The sequence below is a fragment of the Acinonyx jubatus genome, chromosome C1 (genome assembly GCF_027475565.1).
Source record: "Acinonyx jubatus isolate Ajub_Pintada_27869175 chromosome C1, VMU_Ajub_asm_v1.0, whole genome shotgun sequence".
In the NCBI taxonomy this organism is placed as follows: domain Eukaryota; kingdom Metazoa; phylum Chordata; class Mammalia; order Carnivora; family Felidae; genus Acinonyx; species Acinonyx jubatus.
The window spans coordinates 193549262-193564538 of NC_069381.1; the positions used below are offsets into that span (position 1 = coordinate 193549262).

The window sequence follows — 15277 nt, forward strand, 5'->3', positions numbered from 1 at the left end:
TAGTTTCTCAGATGTAAAATTACAATGAAGATACTTCCCAGATCAGCATGAAGAAGCTGTGTGTGAATCAATGTCTCCATATTATATTTTATATACCCATGTCTATCTATCACTATAGATAGATGATAGATAAATAGATAGATAGACAATAATTTACCAATTCTTCACAGATGAGTGTCTGCAGTACCAACAAAGATAATGTCCTGGGATGAGGGTAAGGAGGTAGATATTCTGTCTTTACTGCTTTCCTTGGAGTGAAATCATGGACATATAGTGATCACTAGCCAATTTCCCTTATTGCATTTGGGACCCTGAGGAGCAAAGATTCTCCTCTATATTATAAATATTATAAGCAAACAGGCACATTTTCCCAACTAATGAACTTTAATAAAGGAGTTTTTCGACTTCATTTGTTTGTTTGTTTTTTCCCTAGAATATGTATGCTTTCTCTCTTAGGAAAGGAAATTTCCAGTTTTTCATGTATCTTAGGGACAACAAAGAATGATGATTGAGGTTTAAAGTCTCAAGGAGAGAATTTTCCTGAAAGACTCCCATAATGTTAGGTTTCTTCCAATATTTTTCCTACAAATGCTACAGGGATTAAAAAGAATGTAGGTCAGAGAATAGGACCACTTCAGGATCCCTGAACGGGACATTAATCGACGGGGTTGCTTATGACCTGAGCAGATTATCTTGATACTCATGACTGAAAACATGTGAGTTAGAGGAGAAGGAATGGTTCCATTCTCTGGAAATCCCACCATCTCATGCCTATTTCTCTAGTACGAATATTCTCTCTGGTGAGTGGTACCACAGGAGAAGGAATTCCCATTTTACTTTCATTCAGTTTCACAAATTCACTCATCAGTTATCTGAAGCCAAGAATGGGTCCTAGAAATTTGCTGGAATGGCCCCTCTAACTTGTCTCATATTTAAAACATTTACTTTCAAATATGTTTCTGTTTTGCCTATACACTGAAATATATCATTATGGTTTTCCTTCTTCCAGTTAATGCACATTGTCTGACATGACAGGCAAGCAGTCTTCTTTAAAAGTATGAAAGATTAGAGTATCATTTTTAGAAATTGCAGACCTGGTCTAAAAATTGATGCCTTCATAAGAATGTGCCACTCCTCACTGATACCATCTGTCTCCCAAGATTTTCACTATAGGTTAGTTTTGATCAAATTATTTTCCAAGTAATTTATCTTTAGGCCAGTAGCACTCTTGGAATTGTTTTTGTCTTCAGATATTCACTATATGCTGAGTAGTTCTTCTTATGTAAATATTAGCAGTACCTTTGTCAAACACTGTATTTAACAATAACCCCTGAACTAGGCTAGTTGAACTCATTCAAACATTACTAAGACCTTTCACAGAACAGTTGAAGAGTGCTTAGCAACTCTAATGTCAGAAAACAAACTCAGAATGGATATGTCTCTTGTCTAGGTTAGGCAAATGTCAGGGCCAATGAAGGGTGAAACGTGATGATGGAGATTTGAAATGAAGAGCTGGGGTAACAGGTGCTTGGCGTGAGCACTGAAAGACAGGAGAGAAGTGCTATGAAGTACCGAAGACAGGGATCATACTGAGAGGAGACAAAGAAAAGCCTCAGGCTTCTCCCCTGCCAGAAAAATAGATCTTATACATAAAGTAGCTTCAAAGTGGTATCTGAAGAGACATCGAAATTTGGAGCATCTTTTTGTCTAAACAGTTCGCTTTTCAAAGCCCCATTGAAGCAAGAGAAACCTATCTGAATATGCAGAAACTGGTACATTTGTTTTGTCAGTGTGTTGACACGAAGAAAGGCTAAAAACAAAACAATGCAGAAAAAGAAAACGAAGGTTTTCTAAGCCTCCACTATGTGAAAGGTACTGTGTTTGACAAGCTCTCAGCTTTAATTCTTTAATGTCTATAAAAACATTGTGAGGTAGAATTTTCTTCTCAATTTTAAAGATGAAGAATCTAGGCCTCAGAGAGACACTCAGTTTGTAAGTTCTGATCTAACATTTGAACAGGTCTTTTTTAAATTGCACTCCCATTTGAGATACATGGAGCCAACTGCAGATGGCCTGTCCATTTCAAAGTGAGGTTATTTATTTGACCACCACTGAATAATGCTGAAAGGGTTTAAGAGACGTAAATGTTGTTACATCAGATGTATCTCCTGAACTAAGCATTTCATTTTGTTTTCACTCTACCAGAACTCAGTAAACTTAATGTCTTTCCATTATTATTGTGGGCTCCCTAAAAAAACAAACAAACAAACAAACAAAAACTTAAGCCTTTTATTTTTTGTTTAAGATGTTTGTTGACATATCAAATAATAATCTAATCAAGATGATGCAGTACACACTTAACCAAACAATTAGAATAGCAATAAAATAGTAAAGGTACTAATACATAAATGTGTTGGTCTGAAAATATATAGAGTACTTGGCTAATATTTGGGAAACATAAATTGTATGTTGATATCCCCTCAAGTTTCATCTACTCAAAATAGATATTCTCATAATTCATAAAATGAGAATTCAAATATTCAAGGTGAAATTTGATGAGAAAAATGCACTTTTTTATGTATTAAATTTGTACCCGGGTTATCATTGCATAAATAGAATATGAACAGTAGTATAGATATGAACATAGGTATTTCTCAAAAACTCCTTCATATCTACAATAGCACATAGAGATAACAAATTGTATAATATTATCCAGATGAAGTAATTTTATAAAATTCTAGAAAGGAGAATATAATAGCATTTTTATGCCCCATATAATAAAATAATCTTTAAATTCTGTCCAGACAGGTAACTAAATAAGTAGAAGCTCATAGAATTAAAGTTGTAAATATATTTTATGTTTGAATATATTAGATAGTTTGAATTCAGAATAAGAATATTTGGTTAAGAAGGATATGATAAAAAAATCAGCAGAACATCATTGTGGGAATGATTAATAAAATCCACACAGCCATATATATGCAAGTGACCTTAACAAAGGAAATAATGAAATCTCTCCAGTTTTGTGCTCCTCTGATTCAGTACTGTCATTCCCAATGGCCTCAAGATGATCACATGCCTGAAGGACACATTGACAGAAATATGGTCTCGCTCCTGATCAGAAATGATGACCCAGCATAATAGGGCACCTAGAGACTGCCAAGACAGTTCGTCATTCCCTTTTAGATTGTGTGGCATATCCTTAGCTTAGAGAATCTGACTCTTCTCCACTCTCCTGGACCTAACTGATAACGGATCAGGGAAATGTGAGCAGTAGCAGTCAAACAAATTTTCTTCTTTATCCAGAAAATATGTTTAAGTGTGTTTCTTGTCTTTGGGTACAACCAAAATGAAAGTATCTAAGTAAGATCTATAGTCATGTTTATAGTCCAAAGAATAGCTTTTGGCGAACATCAAGCTAATTAATAAGAATGTGTAAGGTCAAAGTTAATTTATGTGTGTGTTAAGTGGCATCCAACCATTAACCCTTATATATGACAGTCCTCATGTTAACTGAATATCCATTTTACACAAAGATAGTTTGAAGGAGACAACTGTAATAAATCATAAAGGTGTATTATTCCAAGGTCAACACTGCAAAAAGATTTCAGGAGAAACAAAAATTATATACACACACACACACACACGTGTATATATGTATACATATATATGTATATATACATACATGTATGTATACATATGTATATACATATACATACATACGTATATATACATATATGCATATACAAAAGCTGTGAAATCTTAACCTCAAAATTCTTTGTCACAACATTGCATATTTCCTATTCCCACAACTAGTATTTGTTATTTATCTTGTTGAAAGTGCTTAAAAATAAAATTTTGCTTAAAAAGAAAATTCACCATGATTATTATTGTCCCTGTAATAGTTTGCCATTATGCAAAGTTGACAAATGGCAATACAGAAGAAAATTTATTCCCAGCATCTTCCTCTCTCTGAGCTCTTTCATACCCATGTTTCCATCCAGGTTCCTACTATGTTCTTTCCATTCTCACCACAATCAAAGGAGTATTTTCCATCATTAAAGCACAAACTTATCTGTTCTCTGTCCCATTCTCTAGGGGATGATAAGTAAATGAAAATTATTTAGAAAGTAAATGTAAAGAGGTTAACTAGACATTATACTACCATCTCTTGGTAACATACATTTAATTAGAACAGTGTTTCTCAAACTTTTGTGGTCATTAGAATCATTGAAAAGATCCTTAAAACACATATTGATGGGCTCCATCACAAGACTTTCTGATGCATTAGGTCTCAGGTAAGGCCCCAAAATTTGCATTTGTAATTGTACCCAGGTGATGCTGAGGAGCAGTTGGTGCTTTAAGAAATGAGTTAAAATTTTAGAGGCACATGGGTGGCTCAGTCAGTTAAGCGTCCAACTTCAGCTCAAGCCATGATTTCAAGGATCATGAGTTTGACCCTGGCATCAGGCTCTGTGTTGACAGCTCAGAACCTGAAGCCTGCTTTGGATTCTGTGTCTCCTCTCTTTGCCCCTCCCCCGCTCACCTACTGTTTTCCTTCTCAAAAATAAACAGTTTAAACAAACAAACAAAAAAGACTGGGATAAAATTTTAATTCAGTAGGGCAATTAAATAATGAGATATCTGACTACTCAGCATGTTCTCTATTTACCTTCATATTACAAGATAAGCCTAAAATTAAGGCCAGCCCTCTAGCCCTACACTTAATATAACACTTAAATTGTTTTTAATTTTTATCAGCTTGCTTTGTATAGCATATAAACAAATAAGATAAAACAAATACCTTTCCAAAACACAAAACAATCTTATCTGAAGTCAACTGCAATGTTTGCTGGTTACCTAGAACACTTAGCTCTTTAAGATACTGCTAAAGAGCACATTTCTTCCCCAATTCCTGTTTATATGAACAGTTAGGTGTCTTCAATCTTTCCTCATATATTCTTACACAAACAGAATCATGCTTACTGAGTGACTTCTGATTTTCAAAATTGGAGTTACACTATTGACCCAATTACATAGAGTAAGATCAGTGACTCTAGACTGATGTTCAAATGTAATTCTCAGCCACCTAATAAATATATAATATGCCTGGAAAATTTCCAAATTGTCTAAATTTTCCATTGTTTATTATATTGAACTTTTCTTCATATTCAAAAAGAAATGAATAATAACTCTTGAACAAATACATTATTTTTTTTTCCTAAACAATCAACTCATTCTCTTAACCACTTATTATTTACTCATTTCTACTAATGCATGCACCAAAAGTATTATAAGACTTTCTGGCAGAATAGGGAATAATGTTCTTGAAATAACAGTGTTGTGTTTTGGTATGACATAAACTAACTGTCATAATCATAAGCAATCACAGTGTGAGCTCACTTAATAAATAAAGTATGTTTGAGTGTGGCATAATTTTGATTGAATAACTTAAAACATATTTTAGTAGTACTAATGTTAAATTAATAATAAGTAGGAGAGCTCCTTATTTCTTTTTAAGTTTATTTATTTTGAGAGACTGAGTGAGCATGAACAGGGGCGGGGCAGAGAGGGAGGGAGAGAGAGAATCCCAAGCCGGCTCTGTACTGTCAGCACAGAGTCCCACCCAGGGCTTGAACTCAGAAACTGTGAGATCGTGACTTGAGCTGAAACCAACTGAGCTAACCAGGCATCCCAAGGAGAAAGCTCTTTAAAGACTGATTTTCTGTATGCAAAGATTGTTCAAATAGAACATATTATAGAATAACATAATTCATATATTATAAAATGTTTAAAATATTTTCATTTTTTTCTTTAATGTAAATAGAGGAAAAATCATTTAATAAACTATAATTCTTCCTATGAAAGTTTTAACCAGGCTATTTTTAGATTCCTACTTTAATCATTCATTTTTTCTCTATCCATTGCATTTCTAAAATTCTTCTTCCTATCATTATTTCCATGCAAGTAGCAATTTAGCCAAAAACTCTGTTCTTCAGTAAAAAAACTATATTTGAAAGGAAAGAATAAAAAAGTAAAATGTTAATGAAGGATTCTATAAATTCTGAATAATTTGCATTTACCATTATGTCATCAATTCTATAGCAATCATGATCAAAATAAGTTATATAATCAGTCTTCCTTTCTTCATCCAAAATATCCAAATTTAGTTCACATGTTTGGCCAACTATGAAGCTATTTCTAACTTAAAATTATATATTTATAACCACTGTCAATGAACAAAACAAATAATTTTAGTAACCTGAAAATATCAATCTTATTTTTATTTAGTATTTGAAGGCAATTTTAATTTAAATATCTTAATATCAAGAAACATTACCACTGAGTGGCCTCAAAAACACATAAAATCATTACATATTTTGATGAAAAATATATATGATATTAATTTAGGTTAAATTCATAGTTTAAACTCCTTTATCCCACTATGAAATGATAGTTACTAATTAGCACTACTTGTTTATAGGCACGAATAGCAAAATTCATGATTAGAAACCTTGTTCCAAACCTCCTACCATAGCCTTTGTGAACTATGAATGACATGGACTGAAAAGATATCTGCGGGATTGTGAGGACCAGCTTACAAAATAAATTCCTACAAAATGTTTTTTCTGTTTTGTTTTGTTTGTTTTTTGGAGCAGGATGATAATTTTAGGTTGTTAACAATTACCTTTTTCCCATCTTGGGCTGGGGGTAAATCATTGATGAAATTGAAGCATTCTAAGAAACAATTTCTAATGGCATTTAGTGAGTTACTGAATAAGATAAGTCAAAATTAAATTAATAAATTAGCTATGTTTTCCAAAAATAAGGGATTGCACAAAAAAACTAGATGAGTGGAGGTAGATATAAAGGCTGTATATTTACTGAGCTCCAACGAGAGTGAGGGTTATGGTGTTATTTATTACAGAGATTTGATGATATGGTCCACTGTTCACCTGAGACCACCAAACATAGCATTCTTAAACCTGCTTCCTATCTCAGTTTTCAGTCACTGAGCATTTCCTTAGTATGTACTTCTCTTCAGCTGACATACAGTATTATGGTATCCTTCAGACTGCACTTACAATACCTGTAAATAAAAGCAAGGGCATCACAAGGCATTATTTCCCATAAAATGAGTAAGTAGTAGATATTTAAGTCCTTTATAGTGTTCCTGAATATAACACATACTACAGTAACCATACACACATATGTGCATGCCTATTGCATTATATTGATAATGAAAGCATATTTGAAATTTTGTATATTTTCCTTACCTGTCAAGTTCTTTAGTCCAAGTTCTTGAAGTCCAAAGTTCCCATCTTTTCTGTAGTTTAAAAATACTGCCAAGGCATATCGATCCTCATAAAGTTTTGTTCCACGGATAATGCGTAAATTCTCCAGAGGCAGGTAGCGAAACTGATTAAGAGCCACTAACACGTAGCCTGTAACTTCTCGAATAGACTGAAAAGACACAAACAATTCCTTTTGTTAAAAAATTAGAGATTATTTGTCAGTATGTTTATGTTGTCATTTAGATTAAAATAAGTTATTCAATTCTACTTTTTAGCTTTTAATTTAATACACTAATTTCCACATTATATCGTAAATAATTACTTGGATAATATAAGATCACAGATCGCAGAGGGTTAGAAAAGTCCAAAGTGTGTTTACAGTAAAATAATGGATATTTTTGATGAAACATTCTTCCTACCTAGAATTTGAATATAATTTAAGGAATAAATATCTCATTCTTTGAAAGACTAAAGTTCGGTAAGAATGCCTAGCCATCAACCTAACTTTTTATAAAAAAAAAAAAAGCAAATGAATGAGCTTATCACAAATAAAACAAAGCTGCATTAGTTTGTAGACTACGGGACAGATTTTAAACCTTATTGGTGCTTAATGCTATAGTTATCAAAGTTAACATATACATCTCTGGGAAACCCATATATGAAAAATACGTTTTAAAGACTGATAATGATCTCTAATTTAATTACAACTACAATTTTTATTTTTACTGTCTATTGTTTAATGTAATATAAGCTAATGACTGGAAGGATTGTAACACCTTTTTAAAGCAAAAAAAGTCACAAAAAACAGCCCTCAGGCTTCATCTAAAGTTACAGTTTTTCAGTAAAATAAACAAGATCATGACAGTTATGAACATATGCAATAAGATTTAAAAAAATAAATATACAAAAGTGGTAAAATGTTTGAAGATGTTATTTTAAAAAATAACTTTATTTCTTTTGAGAGAGAGAGAGCAATCAAGGGAGGGGCAGAGGGAGAGAGAGAGAATCCCAAGCAGGCTCTGAGCTGTCATGACAGCCCAATGTGGGGCTCAAACTCACGAACCATGAGATCATGACCTGAGATGAAACCAAGAGCTGGATGCTTGACCAACTGAGCCACCTAGGCGCTCCTGTTTGATGTTATTTTAATATCAATTTCATGTCAGTTTAGACCTCTTATCTTATCTATCCTCTCTCATTCCCTTGGTGACTTTATCTACTTTCAAGTTGGATGATCTCCAAACTTTTGCCTCTAACCTGTCTGCTAAACTCCAGACTCAAATCTAACTGCATACCCCACATCTTCACCTGAATGCCTCATAGACTTCCTAGATACACCTATCCAAATCTGAACACCCATCTTCCTTGCCCCATCCTCCAGCAGTCTTTCTCATTTCATTCAATCCATCCTTCCTATTATTTAGACCAAAGTCTTGGGGTCATTCTTGACTCCCCTCTCACACACCAAATGCAATCTATCCTATTTGTTGTACCGTTAAAATGATCAGAGGTTCAACCACTTCTTATGTCAGCCACTGTTTTCATCTGAGCCATGATTGTTCCTTATCAAGATTACTGCAATAGGTCTCTATTTTTTATCCCTTATCATGCATTCTCAATTAAGGCTGGACCTGATCATTTTTTTAACGTTTATTTATTATTGAGAGACAGAGAGACACAGAGCCTGAGCAGGGGAAGGGTAAAGATAGGGGAGAAACAGAATCTGAAGTAGGCTCCAGGCTCTGAGCTGTCAGCACAGAGCCTGACACGGGGCTCGAACTCATGAACTGTGAGATCATGACCTGAGCTGAAGTCGGTCGCCTAACCAACTGAGCCACCCAGGCACCCCTGACCCGATCATTTTTTAAACACAAATCAAATCATGACACTTCAATTCTTAAAATCCTGAACCATCTCCCAAGTCACTCAAAGTAACAGACAAAATTCTTTCAATGATGAGTCAAAATCTATCTTTTCTTCACAGTGTAGCAACAACTAGACATATCTGGTTATCAAACAATTGCAGTGTAGCTGGTATTAATTGAGAAGTGTGGTAAGTATAAAATGTACTCTTGGTTTCAAAGATTACAGGTTGAAATGATAACATTCTAAATAAATTGAGTTATATAAAATGCATTATTAAAGTTCATTTTAACCTTCCTTTTTATGTTTTTATTATGGCTACACAAAAATTTAAAATTATACCTTTATGGCTATCATTATAGTTCTGATGCACAGTGCAGCACTATGTGATCTGGTCATCATTTCTTTTCATAACTTCTTTTTTTTTTTTAACTGTCTACCTTGCTCACACCATTCCAGTTTTGCTGGTCTCCATGTTCTTATAACATGCCAAGTGTGGTCCTACTTCAAGGTGCTCACTATAATCTTAAAGGCCTGAGTTTCTCTCCCTTTTGTTATCTTCTTGGTTAATTTCCTCAATGTCTTCAAGTTTTTGTTTTTTTTTTCCCCTCTCAAATTTCACCTTCTCAACTGAAGCCAATGCTGACTGACCTACTTAACATGACAACTCTCCCACCTTTTCCTGCTCTAATTTTTATTGTCTCTACAGTACTTTCCATGTTCTAATGTACCATATAGTGCATACACTTACTACATTTAGTAATTTATAATCTATCTCTCCCTTTCTCAGAATATAAGCTCTGCAAGGGCAAGCACTTCGATTTGTTCACTCATGTCTCGTGCGATCACAGTACAGACACATAGAGAGAAACCAATAAATATTTGCTGAGGACTCTGGCTCTTCTCTGGCCATACCCCACACCCTGCCCCCAACAGGCAAAGTCTACAGAGAAGTACCCATGTGGACCTGTGCTCCTTTCTTCTAGAGAAGACATGCTCCAGATTCTTGTGATCCCAGAAGTTCATCCCCAAATTGCCCTAAGCCCACATCAAGAGCCTATGATATCATCTTTCCAGTTCTGTCTCCCAGTCAGCAGACTGTGAGAGCAATGTGTATATACCTAGCAAGGATGGGTGGGCCAGGTGTAGATGTTTGAGGAAAGAATGCATGGATGCTGGATGTGTGAGTTAAGTGTCCTTTCACTGTGTTCAAAGCCTCCTGTGATACTGGACAGAACTAGTTAAAGGAGGAGTGGCTGAAGGATGGAGTCTACCTCTCCCCGTGCCATCATACGCCTGAGGAGTCCAAAAATTCTAACATTTCACCTGTCCATCCAAATTATTATAAAGATATTTCTGTCAAAGTGGGAGGATAGGTCATATTTTAATAAAAATTATTTGATTTATGATAAATAATAACGACACAAAATGTGTAGGCCTTCATTTATACTCTCACCTCAGGTCCCACAATTGTTAGGAATGAACCTGCTACCACTGATTACCTAGAAAAGTAGACTCATAATGAAGCAAAGGTAGAGATGAAAGGGCAAGGAACCCATGAAACTATTCATGTCTGGCACTGGATTGGGAACCCTAAGTCACTCTTGCTCTCATATCCCTAGTACACTGAGCATTTTGGCTTAAAGAGATGAATGCTTGGGGAATAGAAAAAAAAGAGATGAAAAGTAAACAGTTGCATGCATTGTGTGCATACCACTTTTGTTTGAAGTTGCACTTGCCTGAAATAGTTTAGACCTAGAGCCTTACAAATACTCCTTCAATCACTGTTCCAACGGTTGAACTCTTATCCCTTTGTGTTCTTAGAAGAGAGATCAAAAACATTTTCTAATACCATTTGGTCCAAACAGTAAAATTGTTTCATTCATTATAAAAATACTTTATCCTTTAACTTGTATGTAATAATGATTAAGTGGTCTAAGTCACAATGATAGCACAAAGATAAACACTGGGGATGGAGGATGTAAGGTCAATCTTTTGTCTAGAACATGTCATAGCATCGATCATTCTTCCTAACACACTCACCATTAGCTCCAACTTCCTTGGAAATTGACTCTAGACTTTTAGTACAATGGTAAGAAATGTGGGCTGAACTGCCAAGCAAAGCTGGGCTCAAAACACTTCACACTTACTTGCCTTCAAACTTACTAAGTTGTTATTTTGCTAAAATTGTTTACCCTCACTGAGCCTCAGTTTCTTCATCTTGAAATAAAAGATAGCAATACCTCTACTACAAAGATTTTATAAGGATTAAGACGATGTAAGAAAGTGTCTGGCAAATAGTGTTCAACAGATGCTATCTATTACTAATATTATTATCTCTGATAATAGCCAAAACTATCTGTAGACAATCTTATATGAAAATAAAAATTATTATAGCATTATTGCATAAGAACCATTGCTTTTAATCTATTTGTTATATAGCCTTTATATCGTGTTTATATCTTGCCTCTTCAATCTGTAATGTATTCCTAAATTACAGAACTGGTTCCTTAAGCTGTTTGTGTGTATGTTATATTATCACCTTTAATACAGACTCTGGCACTGAACAACATTCAATAATGGCTGTTGAATGAAATGGAACTGAAAAGTAGAAAACAATGCTTAAGGTCTTTTTATATATTGTTTTCCATTGAAAATGATCTTACTAACTTTCTGCTAATAAAAAAAAACAATGTTTGAACAATATAATCTTGACTTTTGCCCAAGGACCACAGTGGTAAGTAGAAATCATCAGAATGCCCCAGCAAAAAGAAAATCCTGACTCTGGTTCTGGTTCAGTACATTTAGTTCCAGGAAACTGCCTATTTTGTCAACCGAAGAGTGAGTACCCACATAAATACATATCTCTCTCCTTGTGGTGGAAGTTCCTGCTGCCTAAAACTGATTGATTTCCATTGTCAATGTATGCTTCTACAGCTGCTTTGTTCAAGAAGTGAATATAACTGAAGATCATTAAAGCCTTAAATGCTTCAAAACTCTTCCAACCCAAGGGAGAATTTGTTCTGCTTAGGGAATTGGATGATGGAAACCACAAGAAGGAAGAAGAAAAAGAAAAAAAAAATTGACCAGCTTCCCATATTATCCTATTAACAATAAACCAAGGAAAAATATCCAGTTTGTTTTAAAGAACAGAAATGTATTACTGTTTCTCCCATAAGATATTTGAAGAAAAAAAATGTGAAATCTGAAATAATAAAGTTTCCAGGATTTTCAATGGGTGTCATTCAATCAAAAATTAGAAGAGATAGGGCAGCTTCACTGTACTTTCCATTTACCCTCCATTGATTCAAGAAAAAAATAACTCTTTATTATGTTTCAATCTCTATTTCATTTCACAATTCCTATAACAACTGTTATTTTTTTATTTGACACAATTTCCTTTTTCTTTTATTTTAGTGGGTTTTAATTTAATCCTTAGAGAGAATAGTGAATAGCTTCTTAAATGTTCCTTCATCTACGTTAAGGTTTAAGTAGTTGCAGAATACCTGAATGATTCTTCATGACTCCTGAAATTTTTTTAAGTTTATTAACTTATTTTGAGAGAAAGAGAGACAGAGAGAGAGAGAGAGAGAGAGAGAGAGAACGAACATGCAAGCAGGGAGGGGCAGAGAGACAGAGGGAGAGAGAGAATCCCAAGCAGGCTTCACATTGTCAGTGCAGAGCCAGATGCGGGGCTTGAACCCATGAACCACCAGATCATGACCTGCACCAAAATCAAGAGCAACTGAGCCACCCAGGTGCCCCATCATTCCTCAATATTTAGTCAGTGTTTAGGAACAGGGCTATTCACATTAAAAGCATTAATACATCCTTGCCTATGTGTGTAACATTCTGTTTCTTAGATTTTTTTCCTACTCAAGTTATGCATCAAATCCATGTTAGCTATTTTTCTTTAATATAAGCATCCCTTTGAAAATAAACTTATTTATTTTTGTTAAGACCTTCTGTAGGAACTCCAAACAACTCTGAATTCTTATCTTCTTTTCCAGTGTCTTATGTACTTATACCCAATTAGATATAATACTAACAAATTCCATCAGTCAAGACATCCACAAATAAAATAGTGATTACTTATGATCAGTGGACTTGAAATTAAATCTATAATATCACAGAGAAGAGTGGGGAACAAAGAACTATGGGAAGAGGAGGAGGAAAGACCCCTCATCTGGTAATGACTATAGAATTTATGTGTTCTCTGACAGTGACAAATGTAGTAGCAAATTGTAACCTCTCTATCACTAAAGCTTTCCATTAAGTTTCCCTAGGCAATTAATTTATGTCCCTGCCCCTTACAACAAGACTGGGAATTCTAAGGTAGGGAACATTCTTAACTATGACACAATATTAAAAAATTTACTGAAAAATAATTAACAAGCAAATAGCAAACATGACATATTCCTGCTGCATGTAGAGGTAAAGATCGACTCACCATATACTTCAGTCACATGTGAAATCTCCAAATGCAATGTCATATTTGGCTTTGGAGTCTTGTTTTCAGTTTTCCCCATTGCCTTAAAACTCCAATCATTATGCTACTCTGGCATGCAGGGACTCAAAGTCTGATTCAATTAGATACGGTAAAAAAGAATAATGTGAAATGTCATGTACCTGACTGTGGTACAGTTGAATCCATGCTCATTTTACACAGCATGAAATAATACTTGAGAGGCCAGGAATCTGATCCAATTCTTCCCAGCAAAGCTGCTAACCCTCAGGCACTGCTAGGCAGACTTTTGGGTCCTAGTGCTATTACAATCCTTAACTTTGTAAGACTCTACCGGCCATTCATTCATCACTGGCCCCTTAAGCAGTTCACAACCCTAGCAGTGAATACCTTAATCCTACTGAAAAGAAGACAACTTAACTCACCTCTCCCAAAGTTATCATCTTTTACTTTGTCCTTTATATCTGTCTTAGCTGGCCATAAAGTTTTTAATAGGCCCTTTTCCCAAATAGTCCTTTATCTCCTGACCTCATCCCTGTATCGTAGACTTGTTACATTAGAACTGGTTTCCACAAATTAAGTAGGGAGCTTTTGTAGATTCATTTACATAATCATATACAAATCTCAATTTTAAGTGTCTCTATATAAAAAAAAAAACCTGTACTATTAAAATTTCCTTATCTATAATTTAAAAAACATATATGTACAGGAACCAGGATGACTCAGTTTGTTAAGCATCTGACTTTGGCTCAGGTCATGATTTCATGGTTCGTAGGTTTGAGCCCCACACTGACAGTGTGGAACCTGCTTGGGACTCTCTCTCTCTCACTCTTCCTTTACCCCTCCCCTGTTCACACTTTCTATAAATAAATAAACAAACAAATAAATAAATAAATAAATAAATTTTCTTTCTATGTATTTATACAGATAGGTTTACATTTTTAAACCTGAATTCCAAATTGCCATTTTAACACTCTTTAAAACTATTTAAAATATAGTATCGAATTCATTTTTTTCCCATCAGACATACACATTAAGCTTCAGTGATTTAGGGAATTGAATTTTAACTGAAATTAGATACACTGCATAAATGCAAACTAGTAAGAATATCTGGAGACCTTTGAATTAAACTTTGATTAATTATAGATACAACTTAAATCAAAAAGAAAGTATTAGTTGACAGCATTTTCATACAACTGAGGCTACACATGAACTAAAAGCATTGTAACTTTTATATACATTGTATGTGTGGTGAGTATTCTCCTCCATAGAAAATCAAACCTCTTAAGGCAATGTACTCCATCGATTAAATTTGGGTGCTGCTCTCTGACAGGTATTAATTTGACTTTTGTCTCCATTACTTACTGACCTTGCACAAGTTATTTAACTTTAATTTATCTTCTGAAAAATGGGACAAATACCTCCTGAGTGCTTAAAAGTTGAAGATCTACAAAAAACAATCAATTTCATCATATTATTATTGTTAATGTAATTATGCAAATATTTGCAAATATGTTATAGAGTTTAGGAATAGTAAATAATATGCAAAAACATACATTTTATATTAAAATCTATTAATTAAACCATTGGTGCTATATAGTGCATACAAGTGTGGATGCAAGTCAGATTGCCCATCTGGGCTGAATTATGATCC

At 34.3% G+C, this 15277-nt stretch overlaps 1 protein-coding gene across 6 annotated transcripts in view; it reads right to left on the reverse strand.

The window, feature by feature from the left end:
• Positions 1 to 15277, reverse strand: part of ERBB4 (erb-b2 receptor tyrosine kinase 4) — a 1120478-nt gene that overhangs the window by 513623 nt on the left and 591578 nt on the right. For all 6 annotated transcript variants that reach the window (XM_027051681.2, XM_027051663.2, XM_027051688.2 and 3 more), the window contains exon 3: positions 7278 to 7464. In XM_027051681.2, the coding sequence (XP_026907482.1) occupies positions 7278 to 7464 (187 nt within the window). The remainder of the gene's footprint in view (positions 1 to 7277; positions 7465 to 15277) is intronic.